Source organism: Osmerus eperlanus, chromosome 17, assembly GCF_963692335.1.
Source record: "Osmerus eperlanus chromosome 17, fOsmEpe2.1, whole genome shotgun sequence".
Lineage (NCBI taxonomy): Eukaryota > Metazoa > Chordata > Actinopteri > Osmeriformes > Osmeridae > Osmerus > Osmerus eperlanus.
In genome coordinates this window covers 401,181-427,791 of record NC_085034.1, presented here as the reverse complement: position 1 = coordinate 427,791, position 26,611 = coordinate 401,181, and the positions used below count along the sequence as shown (strand labels likewise).

The window sequence follows — 26,611 nt, the reverse complement described above, 5'->3', positions numbered from 1 at the left end:
TCGTGCCCTTTTGACTTTTCAGTTCCAACCGCAGCAGAGAGCGCACTGTGGCTGCCTACTAGTAGCTTCTATCAGGGACCATTGCCATGGTAACGTGAATAAAAACAGGAGATCCCACAGTCAACGTTTCCCTGCTTTTTTGGCAGAAGAGCTTTAGTACCACCTACTGGAATGATCACTCAATACACCTAGCTCTAACAATATTCCTTGATAAGACGTTCCCGTTCTGAGAATCCAGTAATTTTGTCGGGGAGATTCACTATCACCTGGCAACTGGTTCAATGTGTTGTGTCGTAATTTTCACGTGTGCCTGAATAGGGGATACTGGAAACAAACCTGGCAACCCGCCAGGTTTGAGCGTTGCTACCATGACAACCACCTGTTCCTACCCCAACAGTTTGTTGCTTAATGTTGTAGCTAGCTTGAGGTTTTCTTCGTTAAAATGGAAAACTTACCGGCGTCATTTTACGGGGAAATTGACAAAAGAAACCCCGTAATTTCTGCTTTTGATAGCGACATTAAAGAGTTTATGTCGTTAATGAAACGAGTCAGTAATTTGCCTACCTATGACCACAAATCGTACTCGAGAGGGTGAGAAGATAACTTTATGACTGTACAGTTCACTTTGGCTCGAGCTGGTTAGCTAGGTTAGCTAGCTGGTTAGCAGATGTTGCTCTTGTAACCGTCGCTGTGTCTGTGGATGTTTCCAACCAATGTAGCTAACGGCCTCTCTCTCCTCTCTACCACAGAGCCAAAAGTATCTTTGATATATGGAACAAGTACAAACCTCGACTTCCAACCGCCTACTACGAAAATTATATGCTGCATATAGCCGATTTTCTGTTCGAAATAAAGGTTTGAATAACTACAGAATAATTTCAGACTCTACATTTAGGGGGGGCACAAGGGGTTCCCAGAACTGCCCTTGTATCCACAACGCTACAGACCAGCTAAACGGTGTCTCTCTGTTCAGTTCTACAGGCTGGCGCTGTGGCAGGGCTACGGGCGCTACCTGCAGCTGGTCAGTACCAGCAGCATAGCAGACATCCAGGACGTGGAGCACTTCAAGACCTGCTTCTTCCCAGACGGCTTTGACACAGACCGGGCCAAGCTCACTGTGAGGGGCTGAGACTGTGTGTGTGTGTGTGCTAGAGTAGAGAGAGAATATGATTACATAATGCTTCTTCACCTTTCTTCTCTTCTCCTGTCCTCCCCCTCCTCCTCCCCCTCCTCCTCCTCCTCCTCCTCCCCCTCTCCTGTCCTGTGTGTAGTTCCGGGCGTTGCAGGGCTGCTGCCAGTGTTGTTTCCAGCAGGAGCAGGGTGCTAGCCGGTCTGGCCCACAGGGCGTCCAGAGACTGCTGGCCCTGCTGGGCTTCATCCGGGTGATGATGCAGGCCGCTCTGCCACATGACCACCTCTGCTGGCTCGTCTACAACGGTAGCTCTGCCCCCGGGGTTGGGAAGGGGTACATGAGCTCTGTTAGACTGTCACTCTAACCCCCCTAACCACCTCTCTGTCTCTCTCTTTCCCTCTCTATCCCTCCCTCCCTTCCTCTCCCTCCCCTCCTCTGTCTCCCTCTCTCCTCCAGGCTCCTTGTATATCTACAACATCTGTCGTCACCTGATGTCCATGAACCAAACTGCACAGGTACCAGACCCCCTGGTGGAACTAGAGCATGCACAGCCCAGTAGAACACAGTAAAGTACAGCCCAGTAGAACACAGTAAAGTACAGCCCAGTAGAACACAGTAAAGTACAGCCCAGTAGAACACAGTAAAGTACAGCCCAGTAGAACACAGTAAAGTACAGCCCAGTAGAACACAGTAAAGTACAGCCCAGTAGAACACAGTAAAGTACAGCCCAGTAGAACACAGTAAAGTACAGCCCAGTAGAACACAGTAAAGTACAGCCCAGTAGAACACAGTAAAGTACAGCCCAGTAGAACACAGTAAAGTACAGCCCAGTAGAACACAGTAAAGTACAGCCCAGTAGAACATAGTATAGTGCATATATTAAAATCTGTGGTCGGACCCCCCCCCCAGACTCTAGAATATCTGCTGTGGGCGTGTGTGTGTCTGGAGACATCCGTTCCCCTGGCGACCGCTGGCTTCCTGCCCTGGAGGTCCACCCTGTACTGTGCTGTCTGCCACTGCTACTACCACAGTCAGGCTGGCCTGCAGGCCGAGGTGTGTGTTTGTGTTTGCAGTGTGTGTGTGTGTGTTTGCAGTGTGTGTGTGTGTCCTCACAGCAGTGTTGTGTGCAGGTGTTTGCGCGGGGGGCGCTGGGCAAGGTGAGTGAGCTAGGCAGGCTGGAGGAGATGACCGGCCTTCCTGCCTCCCCAGACACCCAGAGAGCCTACAAGGAAGCCACCATCAAGGTACCTCTAGACTCTCTGTCCCCCTCTAGACTCTCTGTCCCCCTCTAGACTCTCTGTCCCCCTCTACACTCTCTGTCCCCCTCTACACTCTCTGTCCCTCTCTAGACTCTCTGTCCCTCTCTAGACTCTGTCCCCCTCTAGACTCTCTGACCCCCTCTAGACTCTCTGTCCCTCTCTAGACTCTCTGTCCCCCTCTAGACTCTCTGACCCCCTCTAGACTCTCTGACCCCCTCTAGACTCTCTGTCCCCCTCTAGACTCTCTGTCCCCCTCTAGACACTCTGACCTCCTCTAGACTCTCTGACCCCCTCTAGACTCTCTGACCCCCTCTAGACTCTCTGTCCCCCTCTAGACTCTCTGACCCCCTCTAGACTCTCTGACCCCCTCTAGACTCTCTGTCCCCCTCTACACTCTCTGTCCCTCTCTAGACTCTCTGACCCCCTCTAGACTCTGTGACCATCTGACTGAAGGTGTATGTATATGTGTGTGTGTGCAGCTGACAGCCATGGTGTTCAGGCGCTCGGTGTATGAGCCCCGGAGGAAGCCTAAAGGCATGTTCAGGCCCAAGCTGAAGAGCACTCTGAAGGAGATCCAGGGGGTATCTAACCTTCTAACCTTGCTGCTACACTTTCCTGTACTGTATAACAACACTGCCAATAATAATCTTGCAACACGTTACAGATGCCGTGGCCTCGTACAGCGACAGAGCGGGTGCTGGTGGAGGTGTTTGAGGGGGCGGCGGCCCAGCTGCTGGCTGTGCTGGAGGCCCTGGGGGAGCGCCCCCGCCGGCCCCTGCACAGCAGCCTGCCTGAAGAGCCCGAGGCCCAGGAGGTGGTCCTGGAGCTGCTGGCTGCTGGGGCCAGTCTGCTGGCCGGTCAGACACACACTCTCTAACACAGTCACACACACAGTCACACATACTCTTATACACACACACACACATAGATGCTGCTGTCTGGTCAGTCACACGGGCACTCATGGTGTGTTTGTGTGTGTAGGGAAGGGGGGATCTATAGAGAAGGAGCGGGATGAGAGCCTGCCTTCCTGTCTGAGTTCACTCTGCACCTCCTCCTCTCTGCTGGAGCTGGCTGTGGCAGGTCAGTGCTTACCCTGACCCCTGACCTTAACCTAGTAACCCTGACCATATATTTCAAACCTGACTGTGTGTGTGTGTTCCAGGGGAGAACAGAGTGTCTGTGCAGGCAGCAGTGAGCTTCATCAAGCTGCTGTATCGCTACGAACAGTGGGACACGTTCTGTACACTGTCTGACCATCTGCTCAACTTCCTGTCTGTAAGTCACAGAGATACCCTTTACTACTTCCTGTCTGTAAGTCACCATGATAACCTTTACAACTTCCTGTCTGTAAGTCACCATGATAACCTTTCCAACTTCCTGTCTGTAAGTCACCATGATAACCTTTACAACTTCCTGTCTGTAAGTCACCATGATAACCTTTACAACTTCCTGTCTGTAAGTCACCATGATAACCTTTACAACTTCCTGTCTGTAAGTCACCATGATAACCTTTACAACTTCTTGTCTGTCAGTCACCAAGATAACTTTAACCCTGGCCAGTAGTCTATACATTTACATTTAGTCATTTAGCAGACGCTCTTATCCAGAGCGACTTACAGTAAGTACAGGGACATTCCCCCGAGGCAAGTAGGGTGAGGTGCCTTGCCCAAGGACACAACGTCATTTGGCATGACCGGGAATCGAAATGGCAACCTTCTGATTACTAGCCCCCTTCCCTAACCGCTCAGCCACCTGACTCCCCTACTCTATACAAATTGTTTGTATAGACTGTGCACATAATTCTATGTTTCTGGTGTGTGTATTTGTGTATGTGTGTGTGTGTGTGTGCAGACCCTGGGGCAGCAGGACTTCAGGGCAGCACAGCTGGATCTGGTTCTGCTGCAGGCCATGGAGCGCCTGCTGTCATCTCACAAACACCTCAACAACAAGGACCAACCTGGTACACACACACACACACACACTGCTCTGTGTCAGGAGGATGTAGTTCATACCTGTGGTTGGATTCAGGTGTTTGTCTGTTTATCAGATTCTTTGTTTCCATGTGTTCATCTGACTGTGTGTGTGTGTGTGTGTGTGTGTGTGTGTGTGTGTGTGCAGAGAAGGACGGGCTGGGGGGGTGTATGAGTGATGAGCTGTTGGTCCTGGCTCAGACCCTACACGTGTGTGTGTGTGACTCCAGTCAGGTCAGACTCTCTCCCCCACCTTCCCTGTGTCTGCCTGCGTGTGTATGAGTGCACGTGTGTGTGTGAGTGCACGTGTGTGTGTGTGAGTGCACATGTGTGTATGTGTGAGTGCATGTGTGTATGTGTGAGTGCACGTGTGTGTGTGTGAGTGCACATGTGTGTGTGAGTGCACGTGTGTGTGTGTGTGCACGTGTGTGTGTGTGAGTGCACATGTGTGTGTGAGTGCACGTGTGTATGTGTGAGTGCACGTGTGTGTGTGTGAGTGCACATGTGTGTGTGAGTGCACGTGTGTGTGTGTGTGTGCTTACCCCCCATGTGCCCCTGCAGAGGGTGCGGCCTGATGCAGACCTTGTCCTGGACCTGGTACTGTACCTGTGGGCCAGGTGTAAGCCCGTGTTCCAGACAGCCCAGAACACCACCCACACACACCTCCTGAGGGGCCTGGAGCACCTGGAGCAGGTAGGCCCAAAACACACGCATTATGTGTGTGTTCTTCATGGTTGTGTTTGTGTGTGTGTGTGTGTAGTGGGTGAGAGTGCTGTCCTGGCTGGGGGAGGTGGTGTGTGTGTGTGTGTGTTCTTCATGGTTGTGTGTGTGTGTGTGTGTGTAGTGGGTGAGAGTGCTGTCCTGGCTGGGGGAGGTGATGTGTGTGTGTGTTCTTCATGGTTGTGTGTGTGTTCTTCATGGTTGTGTGTGTGTGTGTGTAGTGGGTGAGAGTGCTGTCCTGGCTGGGGGAGGTGGTGTGTGTGTGCGGTCTGGGGGAGTGGGATCCTCTGCTGCAGGCAGAGATCACCCTGAGACTGGCCTCTGTCCTGGAGAGCAGCGCCCACGCCACGGAGCCTCCAGCACGGAGCAGGCCCAGGACAGGTACACACGCATGCACACGCACACTCACTCACACGCACACACACCACAGCAGGTCCTCATGTGTGATCTCTGCTGCAGCCTCCAGCGATGACATCACTGCTCAGGCCCCTCCCACTCAGGAGCGTCTCCAGGCCGTGTGTGTGCTGGTGCAGCAAGGTCTGCAGGGCATCGTCCAGGGCTGGACCGCCATGATGCCTGCCGACGGCAGCGCCATCGCTGACAACGCCTTCCTGCAGGTGCCTCTTCCAGCGCCACACACAGTTACAGACACACAGTTACAGACACACACAGTTACAGACACACACAGTTACAGACACACAGTTACAGACACACACAGTTACAGACACACAGTTACAGACACACACAGTTACAGACACACAGTTACAGACACACACAGTTACAGACACACAGGTACAGACACACAGGTACAGACACACACAGGTACAGACACACAGGTACAGACACACACAGTTACAGACACACACAGTTGCAGACACACACATCTGAAGTCTCCCTGCTCCCCATCTCTCTAAGGGGAACCTGGTCTGTTCCTGTTCTAACCTGCATCTCTCTGGCTTGATAGAAATATAAAAGGATGGCCAGTCGCTCGCCTGCAGGAGAGACAGCAGGACGAGGAGGGGGAGGGGGAGGAGGAGGAAGAGGGGGAGGGGGAACAGATGGAGGAGAGGAGACAGCAGGAGGAGGAGGAGAGGAGACAGAAGTGTTGAAGAATACCTGCCTGTTTCTTGTTCCTATGGACCAAGTTGTGGAACTTCTGGCTATTCAACATAGGGTCTCCCTCAAGCTGATCCTTACCTACCCAGGTACCTGACAGCTTGTGTTAGGATGAGAAAACTGTGACTGCTTTACGAGCTACACAGACTGGGACCGCCAAGACCCATATGATCATCTACAGCTTATGTGTGTGTGTGTGTGTTCCCCAGCTGAGCTGGAGTGTGGTGACAGTAGGAGGTCTCTGCGGCCCTCTGGTGTGGAGGTACTGGAGACAGCATCACAGAGAGGTGAGTCCTGACCTACCAGACACCCCTGCTCCTGGAGATACCCTGCTCCTGGAGATACCCTGCTCCTGGAGATACCCTGCTCCTGGAGAGATACCCTCCTGTAGGTTCACCATTCTCCAGGAGCAGGGTGGGTCTCCCTGAGAGAGCATGGATTCTGAAACGCCAGGTGTCCCTGTGTGACTCCTGCATGTCTCTTAGAGAGCGCCCTGTTGGAGAAGATCAAGAAGAACCGTGTCTCCAGGGCTCTCTTCCTCGTCCAGAAGGCTGTGCTGGCTCACAGGCACCACCAGGACAACAGCGCCACCCGGAGGCTCCTGGAGGTCAGACCAGCACCGCTACTGTACACTACACCCTCAGGAGAACTGACTGTTCTGTCAGTGTCTTCCTGACTCCCTCCCTCCCTCCCTGACTCCCCCCCTACCTGCCTCACCCCTCCCTCCCTCCCTGACTTACCGCCTTCCTGACTCTCCCCTCCCTCCCTGCCCCCCCCTGTGTTCTGCAGGAGGCGGTGCTGCAGTTGGAGAAGGCAGGGGTGGAGGAGCGGAGAGCAGGGCTGGAGAGGAGGGATGGAGGGATGGAGGAAGAGGAGAGGAAGAACAGGCCTCCCCCTCCTCCCATCCTCCTCTCCCGGACTAATCACTCCATGACCTTCGCCCCCGCCCCCTACGCCCTGGAACAGCAGGTGAGGTGACCACACGCTCACATGGCTACGTTCTGGTTAGGGATGGAGATTTGAACTGATTTCACTATTCGAATAGTATCCGAAATTATTTTCGAATATCCGGATAATCTATTTTTATTAATGCGGTTCCGTTATGTAATTAGCCTGACATGACGCAAAGCATACAGTAAACACATGAACCACCAAACATTCTGGCAATAATTGGGACTGTTAAACTATTAGATTAAATAAGGATTGAATAAAGAAAACAAATGAAAGATCAATTTATCAACATGACGAAAAGACAATGAACTTGAAAAAACGCTGCGTCTTCAGACGTATAGGCTCTTAAATAATAATAATAATATTTTATGTAATAAAAAGTTTAAAAAAATACATTGGACGAAATTAAACACATTGGGTAGGCTATCCTCGATAAAAACGAAAAACACACATGGAGAAATATTGCATATTAACTTGGATATTAACTTGGAACCGGAATCCTAGGATACGGTGCTCCACCACACAATGTAAACATAAATAGCCGACTATGCTAGCTCTACATGGCTACTGGTAAAAAAAATAAAAAAAAGCCACAACTGCATTAGCCATACGCATTTTTATTCAGGAAAATGAGCATATAAACAGGGGAGAGGCGAGTACGGAGTCGATATACGAGCAGGCCGGCGTAGAAACGACTGCAGGAACTGAGGTTGCGGCGAGGTACCTGCTGCTTAGCCAGGAAACTAAGCTTCTTGTAGCGCCAAATGAAATGAAAGGAGATTCGCAGCAGAACGCAGGGTCACGTAGCATACCTTTTTTTGATGGTTTTCATCATTTCTAACGTCACAACTATTAGAATTCACACCACGACGCGACGGGTTTTTCATTAAAAAAAAACGTTTTTGGATTAAACTATGCTCATAAGTATTCGAAAAAAGTATTCGAATACTAACTTACTTTAGGATATTCGATTAACCACGCCCACCCCTAGTTATGGTGCTGGCTGCCAGTCTGGTTCTGTGTTCTAGGTGTGTTGGTTCTGTGTTCTAGGTGTGTTGGTTCTGTGTTCTAGGTGTGTTGGTACTGTGTTCTAGGTGTGTTGGTTCTGTGTTCTAGGTGTGTTGGTACTGTATCTATGGTCGAGAGGCAGAGGGTGTCAACCTGAAGGTGCGTTTGGGAGACTGTCTCCTGGTGGGCACTGGAGACCAGGTCAGTCTCTCTCTCTCTCTGTCTGTCTGTCTGTCTGTCTCTCTGTCTGTCTGTCTGTCTCTCTCTCTCTCTCTCTCTCTCTCTCTCTCTCTCTCTCTCTCTCTCTCTCTCTCTCTCTGTCTGTCTTCCCTCTCTGGGCTCAGCACTGTGTGTGTGTGTGTGTCCAGGTACCAGCACTAGGAGAGTGCGTGCTGAGGGTGGATGGCTTGGAGCCCAACCAGCAGTATGTGTTTGCAGTGGCAGCCTGGGACGGCCATGGCAGCCTGCTGGGGGGGGGCGTGGGAGAGACCACCAGGCCCCTGCTGGCTTCCCCCCCCCTGGCCCTCCTCACCATCTGGGCTCACCTGGCTCAGGTAGGGCACACCGGGGAACACCTGGTCCACACAGGAACATCCTAGTTCATATGTGGTGTGTATTTCTCTGTGGTTCCCTCTCCCCTCCCCAGGCAGCGTTCCAGACCGGGCACAGCTCCCTGGTGAAGAGAGCCTGTGGAGAGCTGTGGAGCCACTTCACCCTGCAGGACCCCCCCCAGCAGGCCGGGGGCAGCAGCAGGCCTGGGGGCCTCCCACACACACGGTCAGGACACACACACACACACACACGGTCAGGACACACACACACGGTCAGGACACACACACACACACACGGTCAGGACACACACACACACACACACGGTCAGGACACACACACACACACGGTCAGGACACACACACACACACACACGGTCAGGACACACACACACACACACACGGTCAGGACACACACACACACACGGTCAGGACACACACACACGGTCAGGACACACACACACACACACGGTCAGGACACACACACACACACGGTCAGGACACACACACACACACGGTCAGGACACACACCCACACACGGTCAGGACACACACACACACACGGTCAGGACACACACACACACACGGTCAGGACACACACCCACACACGGTCAGGACACACACACACACACGGTCAGGACACACACACACAATGAGACACACATACACTTCTCTAAAGTGTTTCCTAATAATCTCCTCTCCCTCCCTCTCCCTCCCCCTCCTCGCCCAGGTTGTGTATGCAGACCGTGCGCCTCTCCTCTCCTCTCCTCCTCCAGCTGTTCTTCACCTCCATCCTGATGCAGACAGAGACACACATCCAGGAGGGGGCGCTGCACTGCGATGCTCTCAGCGACCAGGGCCCTCTGTCCTGGGGTCAGGTAGGCAGTTCTGCCCTCTGTCCTGGGGTCAGCGAGGCAGTTCTGACCTCTGTACTGGGGCCAGGGGTCAGGTAGGGACTTTCTAACTACTTGTTGCCCCCCTAGGAGTTGCGTCTGGCGGAGTGTGCGAGGCTGCAGGTGGCAATGGACGTGAGCTTGTGGCTGAACAAGGACAGCGCCGCCCTGCAGGCCGTGGTGGGCTGCTACGGCCTTCTGGCCCCGCTCATCTTCCACCAGATCTACGCAGAGCCCGTGGTGCAGGTAACCCTGGAACACACACCTGGAACACCTCACCTGGAGCACAAACACCTAGATCACCCCACCTGGAACACCTGAGCCTCACTTGTAGTGTACTGTGTGTGTGTGTGCTGCAGGTGCTGATGAGGTGTCTGGTGGTGCTGCAGGAGATCTCCCCTGAGCTGAAGCTGAAGCGTCCAGCCTCCACCTTTGAGTCCCTGCTGCACATGGTGGCTTGCATCACCTACTACCTCTCCAAGGTGAGCGGGGGTTCTGTGTGTGTGTATATATATGTGTGTGTGTATATATGTGTGTGTGTGTGTTAGAGCCCGACCAATAAAGGATTTTTAAGGCCGATATCGATACAAATATTTGGTGATTGAAAAATACGATATTTCGATATATCGGCCGATATATATATATATATAAAAAAATAAAATAATAATAATAATCCAGAAACGCGTAACAAAACATAAGCAGATTTCCTTCCACTCTGCCCGACTGGCTGGATCAGCTGGTTGTATGGTTTGTGACGTTCTAAACACGAGTGTTGCCAACAGGGACGTTGTAGAGTGCCCTCTGGTGGACAAACTATGCAACACTGACACTCATAACATGGTTGAAGGGTGTTTCATCCGTTTTTTTTCTTTTTATATTTATTTATCGGCCATTATAAATGCTGATACCAATAGTTTGGAAAATGCCTAATATCGGCCAATAATATCGGCCCGCCGGTAAATCGGTCAGGCTCTAGTGTGTATATATATATATATGTGTGTGTGTATATATATATGTATATATATGTGTGTGTGTATATATATATATGTGTGTGTGTGTGTGTGTGTGTCAGGCCCTGAGGACTCTGAGCCTGTCCTGTGTGGCTGTTCCTGTGATGGAGATGGGCAAGAGGCTGCTGCAGGAGCTGAGTGAGATCTCTGCTACGGACCAGGAAACAGACAGGCTGCCCAGGAGGGACCAGGAGACAGACAGGCTGCCCAGGAGGGACCAGGAGACAGACAGGCTGCCCAGGAGGGACCAGGAGACAGACAGGCTGCCCAGGAGGGACCAGGAGACAGACAGGCTGCCCAGGAGGGACCAGGAGACAGACAGGCTGCCCAGGAGGGACCAGGAGACAGACAGGCTGCCCAGGAGGGACCAGGAAACAGACAGGCTGCCCAGGAGGGACCAGGAGACAGACAGGCTGCCCAGGAGGGACCAGGAGACAGACAGGCTGCCCAGGAGGGGAGGGGTCGGGGAGGAGGCCAGCGAGCAGCTGAGAGCTCTGGAGGGGAAGAGAGCCAGCTCTGGTACACACACACATATACATACACACATATATACACGCACACACAGATGCTGTTGTTGGTGTAGCTGTGATGATGATGATGATGATGATGTTGGTGTGTAGGGTCTCACAGCCATGAGCTGATAGGCCAGGAAGATCCAGTCTTGCTGTACAGCACCCTGTCCTGCTGCCCCCTGAAGAGCTGCTACAAGGAGGGTAGATGCACACACACACACACAAACTAAACATAGACACATGCATATGTACAGACACTCAATACAGTCACACACAGACCCATACAGTTCTTCATATATGCCAGTGTATGTATGTGAATATGGAGATGTGTTTAATGTTTGAGACGTAGCCCTGTGTGTGTGCCTGTGGGTATGTGTGTGTGGTGTGTGTGTGTGGTGTGTGTGTGCTCAGTGATGAAGGTCAAGAGGAAGGCGTGCTTCCTGGAATGTGCGGTGCTGCTGCTGCAGAGGAGCCTGCAGGAGGAGCAGCTGTGTCTGGTGACACAGTGGGGCCAGGACATCTTCACCTGGATCACCAGGTGTGTGAGGGGGGGGTGTCTTCACCTGGATCACCAGGTGTGTGAGGGGGGGGTGTCTTCACCTGGATCACCAGGTGTGTGAGGGGGGGGTGTCTTCACCTGGATCACCAGGTGTGTGAGGGGGGGGTGTCTTCACCTGGATCACCAGGTGTGTGAGGGGGGTGTATTCACCTGGATCACCAGGTGTGTGAGGGGTGGGGTGTCTTCACCTGGATCACCAGGTGTGTGAGGGGGGTGTCTTCACCTGGATCACCAGGTGTGTGAGGGGGTGTGTGGACAGATGTTTGGAAGTCTGTGTGTCTGTGTATGTTTGACTGACTAAATCGATGTGTCTCTCTGTTTGTGTGTATCTCTGTGTGTGTGTGTGTGTGTATCCAGGAGGGATGAGTGTCTGGCAGGTCCTAAGAAGCTCCAGGACAGAGGAGGCCTGGGGAAGCTCTCCTCCTGCACAGAGAACAAGGTGTGTCCTGCTGCCCCAACACACCCGCTGCCCCAACACACCCCACACACCCCTCACACCTGCTGCCCCATCACACCCCACACACCCCTCACATCTGCTGCCCCAACATACCCCACACACCCCTCACACCTGCTGCCCCAACACACCCCACACACCCCTCACACCTGCTGCCCCAACACACCCCACACACCCCTCACACCTGCTGCCCCAACACACCCCACACACCCCTCACACCTGCTGCCCCAACACACCCCACACACCCCTCACACCTGCTGCCCCAACACACCCCACACACCCCTCACATCTGCTGCCCCAACATACCCAACACACCCCTCACACCTGCTGCCCCAACACACCCCACACACCCCTCACACCTGCTGCCCCAACACACCCCACACACCCCTCACACCTGCTGCCCCAACACACCCCACACACCCCTCACATCTGCTGCCCCAACATACCCCACACACCCCTCACACCTGCTGCCCCAACACACCCCTCACACCTGCTGCCCCAACACACACCTGCCTCCCCGACACACCCCTCACATCTGCTGCCCCAACACACCCCACACACCCCTCACACCTGCTGCCCCATCACACCCCACACACCCCTCACATCTGCTGCCCCAACATACCCCACACACCCCTCACACCTGCTGCCCCAACACACCCCACACACCCCTCACACCTGCTGCCCCAACACACCCCACACACCCCTCACACCTGCTGCCCCAACACACCCCACACACCCCTCACACCTGCTGCCCCAACACACCCCACACACCCCTCACACCTGCTGCCCCAACACACCCCACACACCCCTCACATCTGCTGCCCCAACATACCCCACACACCCCTCACACCTGCTGCCCCAACACACCCCACACACCCCTCACACCTGCTGCCCCAACACACCCCACACACCCCTCACACCTGCTGCCCCAACACACCCCACACACCCCTCACATCTGCTGCCCCAACATACCCCACACACCCCTCACACCTGCTGCCCCAACACACCCCTCACACCTGCTGCCCCAACACACACCTGCCTCCCCGACACACCCCTCACATCTGCTGCCCCAACACACCCCACACACCCCTCACACCTGCTGCCCCAACACACCCCACACACCCCTCACATCTGCTGTCCCAACACACCCCACACACCCCTCACATCTGCTGCCCCAATACACCCCACACACCCCTCACACCTGCTGCCCCAACACACCCCACACACCCCTCACACCTGCTGCCCCAACACACCCCACACACCCCTCACACCTGCTGCCCCAACACACCCCACACACCCCTCACATCTGCTGCCCCAATACACCCCACACACCCCTCACACCTGCTGCCCCAACACACCCCACACACCCCTCACACCTGCTGCCCCAACACACCCCACACACCCCTCACATCTGCTGCCCCAACATACCCCACACACCCCTCACACCTGCTGCCCCAACACACCCCTCACACCTGCTGCCCCAACACACACCTGCCTCCCCGACACACCCCTCACATCTGCTGCCCCAACACACCCCACACACCCCTCACACCTGCTGCCCCAACACACCCCACACACCCCTCACATCTGCTGTCCCAACACACCCCACACACCCCTCACACCTGCTGCCCCAACACACCCCACACACCCCTCACATCTGCTGCCCCAATACACCCCACACACCCCTCACACCTGCTGCCCCAACACACCCCACACACCCCTCACACCTGCTGCCCCAACACACCCCACACACCCCTCACATCTGCTGCCCCAACACACCCCACACACCCCTCACATCTGCTGCCCCAACACACCCCTCACACCCCTCACATCTGCTGCCCCAACACACCCCTCACACCCCTCACACCTGCTGCCCCAACACACCCCACACACCCCTCACATCTGCTGCCCCAACACACCCCACACACCCCTCACACCTGCTGCCCCCACACACCCCTCACACCTGCTGCCCCAACACACCCCTCACATCTGCTGCCCCAACACACCCCACACACCCCTCACACCTGCTGCCCCAACACCCCACACACCCCTCACACCTGCTGCCCCAACACACCCCACACACCCCTCACATCTGCTGCCCCAACATACCCAACACACCCCTCACACCTGCTGCCCCAACACACCCCACACACCCCTCACACCTGCTGCCCCAACACACCCCACACACCCCTCACATCTGCTGCCCCAACATACCCCACACACCCCTCACACCTGCTGCCCCAACACACCCCTCACACCTGCTGCCCCAACACACACCTGCCTCCCCGACACACCCCTCACATCTGCTGCCCCAACACACCCCACACACCCCTCACACCTGCTGCCCCAACACACCCCACACACCCCTCACATCTGCTGTCCCAACACACCCCACACACCCCTCACACCTGCTGCCCCAACACACCCCACACACCCCTCACATCTGCTGCCCCAATACACCCCACACACCCCTCACACCTGCTGCCCCAACACACCCCACACACCCCTCACACCTGCTGCCCCAACACACCCCACACACCCCTCACATCTGCTGCCCCAACATACCCCACACACCCCTCACACCTGCTGCCCCAACACACCCCTCACACCTGCTGCCCCAACACACACCTGCCTCCCCGACACACCCCTCACATCTGCTGCCCCAACACACCCCACACACCCCTCACACCTGCTGCCCCAACACACCCCACACACCCCTCACATCTGCTGTCCCAACACACCCCACACACCCCTCACACCTGCTGCCCCAACACACCCCACACACCCCTCACATCTGCTGCCCCAATACACCCCACACACCCCTCACACCTGCTGCCCCAACACACCCCACACACCCCTCACACCTGCTGCCCCAACACACCCCACACACCCCTCACATCTGCTGCCCCAACATACCCCACACACCCCTCACACCTGCTGCCCCAACACACCCCACACACCCCTCACACCTGCTGCCCCAACACACCCCACACACCCCTCACACCTGCTGCCCCAACACACCCCACACACCCCTCACACCTGCTGCCCCAACACACCCCACACACCCCTCACACCTGCTGCCCCAACACACCCCACACACCCCTCACATCTGCTGCCCCAACATACCCAACACACCCCTCACACCTGCTGCCCCAACACACCCCACACACCCCTCACACCTGCTGCCCCAACACACCCCACACACCCCTCACACCTGCTGCCCCAACACACCCCACACACCCCTCACATCTGCTGCCCCAACATACCCCACACACCCCTCACACCTGCTGCCCCAACACACCCCTCACACCTGCTGCCCCAACACACACCTGCCTCCCCGACACACCCCTCACATCTGCTGCCCCAACACACCCCACACACCCCTCACACCTGCTGCCCCATCACACCCCACACACCCCTCACATCTGCTGCCCCAACATACCCCACACACCCCTCACACCTGCTGCCCCAGCACACCCCACACACCCCTCACACCTGCTGCCCCAACACACCCCACACACCCCTCACACCTGCTGCCCCAACACACCCCACACACCCCTCACACCTGCTGCCCCAACACACCCCACACACCCCTCACACCTGCTGCCCCAACACACCCCACACACCCCTCACATCTGCTGCCCCAACATACCCCACACACCCCTCACACCTGCTGCCCCAACACACCCCACACACCCCTCACACCTGCTGCCCCAACACACCCCACACACCCCTCACACCTGCTGCCCCAACACACCCCACACACCCCTCACATCTGCTGCCCCAACATACCCCACACACCCCTCACACCTGCTGCCCCAACACACCCCTCACACCTGCTGCCCCAACACACACCTGCCTCCCCGACACACCCCTCACATCTGCTGCCCCAACACACCCCACACACCCCTCACACCTGCTGCCCCAACACACCCCACACACCCCTCACATCTGCTGTCCCAACACACCCCACACACCCCTCACACCTGCTGCCCCAACACACCCCACACACCCCTCACATCTGCTGCCCCAATACACCCCACACACCCCTCACACCTGCTGCCCCAACACACCCCACACACCCCTCACACCTGCTGCCCCAACACACCCCACACACCCCTCACATCTGCTGCCCCAACACACCCCACACACCCCTCACATCTGCTGCCCCAACACACCCCTCACACCCCTCACACCTGCTGCCCCAACACACCCCTCACACCCCTCACACCTGCTGCCCCAACACACCCCACACACCCCTCACATCTGCTGCCCCAACACACCCCACACACCCCTCACACCTGCTGCCCCCACACACCCCTCACACCCCTCACACCTGCTGCCCCAACACACCCCACACACCCCTCACACCTGCTGCCCCAACACACCCCACACACCCCTCACACCTGCTGCCCCAACACACCCCACACACCCCTCACACCTGCTGCCCCAACACACCCCTCACATCTGCTGCCCCAACACACACCTGCCTCCCCGACACACCCCTCACATCTGCTGCCCCAACACACCCCACACACCCCTCACACCTGCTGCCCCAACACACCCCACACACCCCTCACATCTGCTGCCCCAACACCCCACACACCCCTCACACCTGCTGCCCCCACACACCCCTCACATCTGCTGCCCCATCACACCCCACACACCCCTCACATCTGCTGCCCCATCACACCCCACACACCCCTCACACCTGCTGCCCCATCACACCCCACCCCCCTTCACATCCTTCACATCATCTCATCATCTCACATCATCTCCTGCCTGAGAGTGTGTGTGTGTGTTCGTAGAAGAAGTCTGGTTCAATCTGGACAGACAAGAAGAAGAGGGAGTTTCTGCAGAGGAAGCTGCTCAGCGGTCTCAAGACACAGAACACTGACAGGTGAATGTGTGTGGTGTGTGTGGGTGTGTGGTGTGTGTGTGTTGTGTGTCTAGTACACCCCTCTGCATTTATGTGTTTATCCCCCAGTATAGGTCTGTGACCTATGACTTTATGCCAGACTTTAACCCTGTTTGTGTGTGTGTATGGTGTGTATATGGTGTGTGTGTATGGTGTGTATCCAGGGAGAGCAGGGCAGTAGACACCCTGCTGGCCCAGCTGCCCCCCCTGCTGCCTGGTTACCAGCGGCGACGCCGTCTCCGCCAAGTCTGCTCTGAGGAGTGGCTGTGGCGTTGTCATGCCAACCTGAGCATGGGCCTCGCCCACCTGGGCATGCTCAGACACAACCTGGAGCTCAGCCTCGCAGCCAGCTGCCCTTACCGGTACACACACACTCACACACACACCATACACCCACCATACACACACATGTAGTATCCAAGCTGATGGTGTGTTTGTGTGTGTGTTGCAGCTACAGTCAGCTGCCTCCCTCCCTGTTCTCCCTGTACCAGAGTGGGATATTGGTGCAATGGGGCCCCCAGCCCCCCTCTGCCAGCCCCCAGCCCCCCTCTGCCAGCCCCCAGCCCCCCTCTGCCAGCCCCCAGCCCCCCGCTGCCAGCCCCCAGCCCCCCTCTGCCAGCCCCCAGCCCCCCGCTGCCAGCCCCCAGCCCCCCGCTGCCAGCCCCCAGCCCCCCTCTGCCAGCCCCCAGCCCCCCTCTGCCAGCCCCCAGCCCCCCTCTGCCAGCCCCCAGCCTCGACCACGCTCTGCCCCACGAAACCCCCTGCACAGGACCAGGGAGAACGAGCCAGGTGACAGAGAGACACTGAGGGTCAGAGTTAGAGATGGAGAGAGATATAGAGAGCTAAGGAGAGAGAATGTTTGTGTTTTCTCCACCCTAGGTATGACCGCCAGTGGGGAGGAGGAGCCAATCACAGCAGAGAGTGAGACGGACTCTCCTCGCATGGCTCAGACCAACCAATCAGATCACAGCGAGCCCTCGCGACGCTCCGCCTCCCTGCTGCACGACTCCCTCAGCAAAGCTGTTCTGCACCTCAGAAGGGCTATGGTACACACACACACCATATACACACACACACACACTCCATACACACTCGTGTTGTGTACATCTATCCGTGTGGGGAGTCAGAATTCAGTCCCATCAAAAATCCAGTTTTCCCTAACCCCTTACCTTAACCTTAACCCTATACACTTATTACACGGCTCTTCCTAATGCTGTAGAATGCTCCATTCACTTGAATGGGACTTCCCAACGTTCTGTGGTTAACTATTTTTCCATATTTGAGTGTTGCTATGCATAATTGACCGCTGTCAAGGGAAGTGGCCTTTTTGCCTCGGATTCACGTCTTTCGTATCACTCCACAAGTAGTCCGGTAACTTATCAACCCCAGCGTATTCCGTTGCTTGGCAAGTAGCCGTGTATTATCCCTTACTTATACTCTTCTGACCCTGTGTGTGTGTGTGATGTGACCCTGTGTGTGTGTGTGCTGTGACCCTGTGTGTGTGTGTGTGTGTGCTGTGACGGTGTGTGTGTGTGTGTGTGTGTGCTGTGACCCTGTGTGTGTGTGTGTGTGCTGTGACCCTGTGTGTGTGTGTGTGTGTGTGTGTGTGCTGTGACCCTGTGTGTGCTGTGACGGTGTGTGTGTAGGTGCTGGCTCATCGTGGCCGCCACTGGACCAGTCTGCAGAGTGTGTGTGTCAGTGTGTGGGACCAGGCCTGCAGCCTGTCTGCTGTGCTGCACCCCCCCTCCCCCCTGACCCTGGAGCAGCTCCACTCTGCCCTCACCCCGCTCTACACCCTGGCAGCCGACCTGCTGCTGGACATGATGGACCAGCTGCAGGTCAGCACACAACCCACACACACATACACACGCAAACTTGTTGTGCTCTCTGTCTGACTGCCTCCCTGTGTCCCTCCCTGCCTGTGTGTGTGTGCGTGTGTGTGCGTGCGTGTGTGCATGCGTGTGTGTGCATGCGTGTGTGTGTGTGTGTGTGCAGCTGTGGGTTGTGTATGAGGCTGCTCAGGCCCAAGGCCCGTGGAGGTCCTTCCCCCAGGAGGAGCAGCTGCTGGTGGGGCACGGCTGGCTGAGCCGCCTGCTCCTCCACACCCTGGAGCTGCTGCACCAGCAGGCTCGCTGGGAGACCCTGGCCCACCTGGCCCTGCTGTTCAACACACGCACACGGTACGCACACACTCACACACGCACACACACACACACGCACACACACTCACACACGCACACTCACACACTCACACACACTCACACACACACACACTCACACACGCACACTCACACACTCACACACACTCACACACACACACACTCACACACACACACTCACACACACACACTCACACACGCACACTCACACACACACGCACACACACTCACACACGCACACACACACGCACACACACTCACACACTCACACACACACTCACACACCCACTCACACTCACACACGCACACTCACACACACACTCACACTCACACTCACACACACACTCACACGCACGCACGCACACACACACATACACACACACATGCACTATTACTATTCCTTCCCTAACCCTAACCCTTCCCTAACCCCTAACCTTATCCCCAAACCCACCCTTAACCCTAAATCTAAGCCTAAAGGCCTTCGCAGACCATGTCTGAATAGTGTGAGCGAACAAAAAGCGTGCTGTGTGTTTGTATGACGTGTATGGTGTGTGTGTATGGTGTGTGTGTATGGTGTGTGTGTATGGTGTGTGTGTATGGTGTGTGTGTATGGTGTGTGTGTGTATGGTGTGTGTGTATGGTGTGTGTGTATGGTGTGTGTGTATGGTGTGTGTGTATGGTGTGTGTGTATGGTGTGTGTGTATGGTGTGTGTGTATGGTGTGTGTGTATGGTGTGTGTGTATGGTGTGTCCCAGGGAGCGCCACACCAGGGTCATCACCCCTCTGTTGGTCCACGCCCAGCAGCGCCTGCTGGAGAGGATCAGCCTGTACGGAGGCGCCCCCTCCCCCCAGCCTCACCTGACCAGGACACACCTGCTCACCGGACACCAGGCGAGACACACACACCATTCATACATACACACACCATTCATACACACACACCATTCATACATACACACACCATTCATACACACACATCATTCATACACACACACCATACAGTAATCTAGAGAAATCGTCTCCCCAGGTGACCTGCAAGAGCTACACAGGACAACAGCTGCTGAGCGCATGGACCCCTCATCCTCACCCCAGCACCCCTCATCCTCACCCCAGCACCCCTCATCCTCACCCCAGCACCCCTCATCCTCACCCCAGCACCCCTCATCCTCACCCCAGCAGCCCTGACTTAGAGACCCTGCAGCTGGCCGGTCAGTACACACACACCGCACACACAAACATTTAATTTTTGTAATTAATTTTTTTAATGTTTTTTATATATGCCTGTGTGTGTGCCTGTGTGTGTGCCTGTGTGTGTGTGCGTGTGTATGTGTGTGTGCGTGTGTGCCTGTGTGTGCCTGTGTGTGTTCCTGTGTGTGTGTTTCAGAAGTGCGCCGGGCCATGTGTGTGGTGCGTGTGCCCCTGGATGTGGAGGACTCCCTGCGCTGCTTCAGAGAGGCTGTAGAGCGAGACTGTCACACACACACACACCACACCTTCCAGCACAGCAGGACCCTGCTCACACTGCTGCTGGCTCACACACAAACCTGTGAGTACACACACACTAATATACACACACACACACACACACAGCTGTGAGTACACACACAGGTGCTCTTCAAGTTTCTGTATGTTCCTCCCTTCTCTCAGCTGTGTTGGAGGGGAGCCAGGATGGTGGGGGGGCCCAGGGGCCTCAGGGCAGGGTGGAGTTCAGGGGGGCGGTGTCCTCGGCCCCCGGCTCGGCCCCCCCAGACCTGGACTTCCTGGGGTCACTCTACCGCCCCCCCCTGCCCCCCTCCCACACTCCCAGAGTCATATCCTCCTACAGCAGCTCCATCAGTAAGACCTGCCGCACCTCACGTCCACCTCACTCAGGACACGTCCACCTCACTCAGGACACGTCCACCTCACTCAGGACACGTCCACCTCACTCAGGACACGTCCACCTCACTCAGGACACGTCCACCTCACTCAGGACACGTCCAACTCACTCAGGACACATCCACCTCACTCAGGACACGTCCAACTCACTCAGGACACGTCCACCTCACTCAGGACACGTCCAACTCACTCAGGACACGTCCACCTCACTCAGGACACGTCCAACTCACTCAGGACACGTCCACCTCACTCAGGACACGTCCAACTCACTCAGGACACGTCCACCTCACTCAGGACACGTCCATCTCACTCAGGACACGTCCACCTCACTCAGGACACGTCCACCTCACTCAGGACACGTCCATCTCACTCAGGACACGTCCACCTCACTCAGGACACGTCCACCTGCTCACTCTGCATTAGGGCTAGGCGATATATAAAAATAAATTATATCTCGATATTGTCAAAATTGTTACGATATTTGATATATATCGATATAACTTTACATTTTGTATACATTTTACATTGTCGTCAAAATTATTGCAATATTATCACTAATATTCGATATATATCGACCAGCCCTACTCTGCAACCTCCTCAAACTGCTCACTCTGCATCCACCCTCCTCTCACTGTGCTCCTCAAACTGCTCACTCTGCATCCACCCTCCTCTCACTGTGCTCCTCAAACTGCTCACTCTGCATCCACCCTCCTCTCACTGTGCTCCTCAAACTGCTCACTCTGCATCCACCCTCCTCTCACTGTGCTCCTCAAACTGCTCACTCTGCATCCACCCTCCTCTCACTGTGCTCCTCAAACTGCTCACTCTGCATCCACCCTCCTCTCACTGTGCTCCTCAAACTGCTCACTCTGCATCCACCCTCCTCTCACTGTGCTCCTCAAACTGCTCACTCTGCATCCACCCTCCTCTCACTGTGCTCCGGGGGTCAGCTAAGGACAAGGATTGGAGCTGGAGTTGTTGTATTTGAATGTGTGTGTGTGTGGCGTGTGTGTGTGTGTGTGGTGTGTGTGTGTGTGTGTGTGTTCCAGAGTGCATGGAGGCCCAGGGAGAGGTGTCTCTGAAGTGTCAGGCTCTGCATGAGCTGGGGAACCTCTACTACTACACTGGCAACCACAGGTCAGACACACACACATACATGCACTCTGGAACACACACACGCCACACACACACACACACACACCCCACACATACACACACACACACCCCACACATACACAGACAGCAGACACATCAGCCTTTTTATTATTGGCACAGTTGTGGAACATCCTTCTGTGTGTGCATGCAGGGCGGCGCAGGCTGCGTGGAGCAGGGCTGTGGACGGCTCCCTGCACAGGTCTGGAGTCCTGGACACCTGGGCCGGCCTCACCTGGCCCGGCCACGCCCAGACCCTGAGGCATTCTGGGATACGAGGCTGCCTGCAGGCCGCTGTGCTCACTGCCAAGATCGCTCAGTCAGTTTCCTAGCAACACACACACCACACACACATAGTGTTGATTCACTAAGAAGTGATTGAATGTGGTGTGTGTGGTGTGTGTGTGTTATATGTGAGTGTGTGTGTTCACACAGCTGTGCTCTGCTGTTGTCAGGTTCATCCAGACATCTAACATCAGCCAACGGACCCAGACCTGTCTCCTGTCTGCACAACTCTTCAAGGTAACCCACACTCACACACACACACACTCACACACACTCAGCATACACCCCCCGCTTGACTGGACCTGCATAACCCCCCCCCTCCCCCAGTGTCTCCTGCAGGCCTCCCTCCCTCACCCCTCCTCAGACCTCCAGTATGCCTCCTACAGCGTGGGGGCGGAGCTTATCCCAGGGGTGGAGCTCTTCTCTGATCCAGGCCACGCCCCCTTGGGTGACACAGTGTCATCACTGGGCTTCCTCTGTCACTGGCTGTACTCTGCTGGAGAACACCTCACGGTACACTCACACTAGACACACTACACACACACACATCACACACTCACTCTCACACTACACACACACACACTCTCATATCACACTACACACACACTCACACACACATCATGGTCCAGACATGCGTGTGTGTAGTGGCTGATCTCCAGAGTGCTGATGTGTTGCAGGTGCTGCCCATGCTGGCTCTCTACCTGCACCTAGTCAGCACGCTCTGCAGAGACACTCACCTCACCATCACAGCAAGGATCCTGAAGGTCTGCCTGCCTGCCTGCCTGCCTGCCTGCCTGCCTGCCTGCCTGCCTGCCTGCCTGTCTGTCTGCCTGTCTGCCTGTCTGTGCCTGCCTGCCTGCCTGCCTGCCTGCCTGCCTGCCTGTCTGTCTGTCTGTCTGTCTGTCTGTGCCTGCCTGCCTGCCTGTCTGTCTGTCTGTCTGTGTGCCTGCCTGTCTGTCTGTCTGTCTGCCTATCTGTGTGTGTGAGTGTCTGTGTGTTGCCCAAGTAAATGTTCTAACAAAGCTTTGTGTGTGTGTGTGTGCTCCAGGTGAGGGTTCTGGCAGAGCTGGGTCTCTTCTGTCAGGCTGTGAGGGAGGCTGTTCTGCTGACGCAGGGAGAGGAGGAGCCACACAAGACTGGGGTAGTCTCTCTGTCTCACACACACACACACTCTCACACACACTATCACACACACACACTGTCACACGATGGTGTATCACATGATGTGTTTGTCTCCATGTGACTCTCAGCCTATCAAGACGTTCAACACCAACAAGACTCTGCTGAACCCTGCCAACCTACAGGTAGTCATGGTTACCACATACTAACATGCAGGTCATGGCTACCACAGATCGTGCCATCATACAGGTAGTCATGGTTACCGTGTGTGTGTATGTGTGTGTGTGTGTGTGTGTGTGTGAGCCAGGCACTGGAGGACCTGGTGAACCGTGGTGTGAGCCCTGAGGTCGGCCTGCTGTACGGAGCCAGACTGGCCCAGCGCCTCCCCCTGGCCCAGGCTCACCTGCTGCTGGCCCTCTGCAGGACCATCCACACCCTGCCGGAGGCCCTGGACACAGGTACACCACCCTGGGGGGGTAACTAGCCCTGTACACCACCCTGGGGGGGTAACTAGCCCTGTACACCACCCTGGGGGGGTAACTAGCCCTGTACACCACCCTGGGGGGGGAACTAGCCCTGTACACCACCCTGGGGGGGGAACTAGCCCTGTACACCACCCTGGGGGGGTAACTAGCCCTGTACACCACCCTGGGGGGTAACTAGCCCTGTACACCACCCTGGGGGGAACTAGCCCTGTACACCACCCTGGGGGGGTAACTAGCCCTGTACACCACCCTGGGGGGAACTAGCCCTGTACACCACCCTGGGGGGAACTAGCCCTGTACACCACCCTGGGGCGGGAACTAGCCCTGTACACCACCCTGGGGGGGTAACTAGCCCTGTACACCACCCTGGGGGGGTAACTAGCCCTGTACACCACCCTGGGGGGAACTAGCCCTGTACACCACCCTGGGGGGAACTAGCCCTGTACACCACCCTGGGGGGGGAACTAGCCCTGTACACCACCCTGGGGGGGTAACTAGCCCTGGACACCACCCTGGGGGGGTAACTAGCCCTGTACACCACCCTGGGGGGGGTAACTAGCCCTGTACACCACCCTGGGGGGGGAACTAGCCCTGTACACCACCCTGGGGGGGTAACTAGCCCTGTACACCACCCTGGGGGGGAACTAGCCCTGTACACCACCCTGGGGGGGTAACTAGCCCTGTACACCACCCTGGGGGGGAACTAGCCCTGTACACCACCCTGGGGGGGTAACTAGCCCTGGACACCACCCTGGGGGGGTAACTAGCCCTGTACACCACCCTGGGGGGGTAACTAGCCCTGGACACCACCCTGGGGGGGTAACTAGCCCTGTACACCACCCTGGGGGGGGAACTAGCCCTGGACACCACCCTGGGGGGAACTAGCCCTGGACACCACCCTGGGGGGGTAACTAGCCCTGGACACCACCCTGGGGGGGGTAACTAGCCCTGTACACCACCCTGGGGGGGGAACTAGCCCTGTACACCACCCTGGGGGGGAACTAGCCCTGTACACCACCCTGGGGGGGTAACTAGCCCTGTACACCACCCTGGGGGGGTAACTAGCCCTGTACACCACCCTGGGGGGGAACTAGCCCTGTACACCACCCTGGGGGGGTAACTAGCCCTGGACACCACCCTGGGGGGGTAACTAGCCCTGGACACCACCCTGGGGGGGTAACTAGCCCTGTACACCACCCTGGGGGGGTAACTAGCCCTGGACACCACCCTGGGGGGGTAACTAGCCCTGTACACCACCCTGGGGGGAACTAGCCCTGTACACCACCCTGGGGGGTAACTAGCCCTGTACACCACCCTGGGGGGGTAACTAGCCCTGGACACCACCCTGGGGGGGTAACTAGCCCTGGACACCACCCTGGGGGGGTAACTAGCCCTGTACACTTTGCTGGTTCAAACACTTATTGTGTGTGTGTGTGTGTGTGTGTGTGTCCAGATGTGCTCCAGCCCCGGAGGGACAAGTTGCTGCGCTCCAGCAGCACCCCCAACCTGCCCCGCCCCCCCCCCAGTGACACAGACAGGAGGAGTAGAGACCCCAAACAGCTGGACCTGCAGAGGGAGAACCTGACCCTGGGCCAGGTCAAGGTAAGCTGGGGCCTGGGGGAGGCTGGGGCCTGGAGGAGGTGGGGAGGCTGGTAGCTGGGGCCTGGAGGAGGTGGGGAGGCTGGTAGCTGGGGCCTGGAGCTACTTCTTCTGATTCCTCCCCCTTCCCTCCTGCAGTCCCTGCTCCTGAGGGAGGCAGGCTGCATGCTGCACTCCCAGCAGCCCCTGGTCTGCACCCCTGGTGACCCAGAGCAGCAGGAGCTACAGGTGGACACTCTGCTGCTGCTGGCAGACCTGCACCTGCAGCTGGGCCAGGCTGCCTCCAGGTAGGAGGGGGGGTGAGGCCAGGCTGCCTCCAGGTAGGAGGGGGGGTGAGGCCAGGCTGCCTCCAGGTAGGAGGGGGGGTGAGGCCAGGCTGCCTCCAGGTAGGAGGGGGGGTGAGGCCAGGCTGCCTCCAGGTAGGAGGGGGGGTGAGGCCAGGCTGCCTCCAGGTAGGAGGGGGGGTGAGGCCAGGCTGCCTCCAGGTAGGAGGGGGGGTGAGGCCAGGCTGCCTCCAGGTAGGAGGGGGGGTGAGGCCAGGCTGCCTCCAGGTAGGAGGGGGGGTGAGGCCAGGCTGCCTCCAGGTAGGAGGGGGGGTGAGGCCAGGCTGCCTCCAGGTAGGAGGGGGGAGGATGTGTGTGTGTGTGAGTCCTGATTCTGCTGCTCCCCCAGTGCAGACATGGCAGTAGCAGCCCTGGAGATGCTCCACACTGCAGCCTCCCCGCCCCCTGGAGGCCCAGCCCCCCCGGCTCCCCGACCCTCTGGATACAGCAGGCCTTGGAGTGACCAGGTGCAACATCACTTCCTGTTTACACTCTTCCAACACACACACTACACTGTTGACTGTATGCTACAGATGTTCATGTGTGTGTGTCCATGCAGGAC

The 26,611-nt window shown here is 56.6% G+C and overlaps 1 protein-coding gene across 1 annotated transcript in view; it reads left to right on the top strand.

Moving 5' to 3' along the window:
* The first annotated feature begins 400 nt into the window (after positions 1-400).
* cfap54 (cilia and flagella associated protein 54) overlaps positions 401-26,611 on the top strand; it is a 35,634-nt gene continuing 9,423 nt past the window's right edge. The window contains 52 exon segments of the mRNA XM_062483603.1: positions 401-591; positions 750-855; positions 974-1,117; positions 1,272-1,437; positions 1,589-1,647; positions 2,042-2,185; positions 2,263-2,376; positions 2,871-2,972; positions 3,056-3,248; positions 3,373-3,471; positions 3,554-3,666; positions 4,243-4,351; positions 4,510-4,595; positions 4,923-5,054; positions 5,303-5,462; positions 5,541-5,698; positions 6,046-6,286; positions 6,407-6,484; positions 6,683-6,804; positions 6,987-7,166; positions 8,265-8,357; positions 8,525-8,710; positions 8,803-8,933; positions 9,434-9,581; positions 9,687-9,842; positions 9,956-10,078; positions 10,669-11,125; positions 11,227-11,319; positions 11,530-11,656; positions 12,035-12,116; positions 16,940-17,031; positions 17,214-17,411; positions 17,501-17,627; positions 17,721-17,838; positions 17,929-18,095; positions 18,696-18,887; positions 19,045-19,229; positions 19,964-20,174; positions 20,176-20,416; positions 20,593-20,754; positions 20,856-21,044; positions 22,136-22,223; positions 22,393-22,557; positions 22,694-22,760; positions 22,851-23,036; positions 23,201-23,287; positions 23,572-23,664; positions 23,774-23,827; positions 23,950-24,100; positions 25,581-25,729; positions 25,865-26,013; positions 26,399-26,516. Of these exon segments, the coding sequence (XP_062339587.1) occupies positions 443-591; positions 750-855; positions 974-1,117; positions 1,272-1,437; positions 1,589-1,647; positions 2,042-2,185; positions 2,263-2,376; positions 2,871-2,972; positions 3,056-3,248; positions 3,373-3,471; positions 3,554-3,666; positions 4,243-4,351; positions 4,510-4,595; positions 4,923-5,054; positions 5,303-5,462; positions 5,541-5,698; positions 6,046-6,286; positions 6,407-6,484; positions 6,683-6,804; positions 6,987-7,166; positions 8,265-8,357; positions 8,525-8,710; positions 8,803-8,933; positions 9,434-9,581; positions 9,687-9,842; positions 9,956-10,078; positions 10,669-11,125; positions 11,227-11,319; positions 11,530-11,656; positions 12,035-12,116; positions 16,940-17,031; positions 17,214-17,411; positions 17,501-17,627; positions 17,721-17,838; positions 17,929-18,095; positions 18,696-18,887; positions 19,045-19,229; positions 19,964-20,174; positions 20,176-20,416; positions 20,593-20,754; positions 20,856-21,044; positions 22,136-22,223; positions 22,393-22,557; positions 22,694-22,760; positions 22,851-23,036; positions 23,201-23,287; positions 23,572-23,664; positions 23,774-23,827; positions 23,950-24,100; positions 25,581-25,729; positions 25,865-26,013; positions 26,399-26,516 (7,440 nt within the window). The 5' untranslated portion in view covers positions 401-442.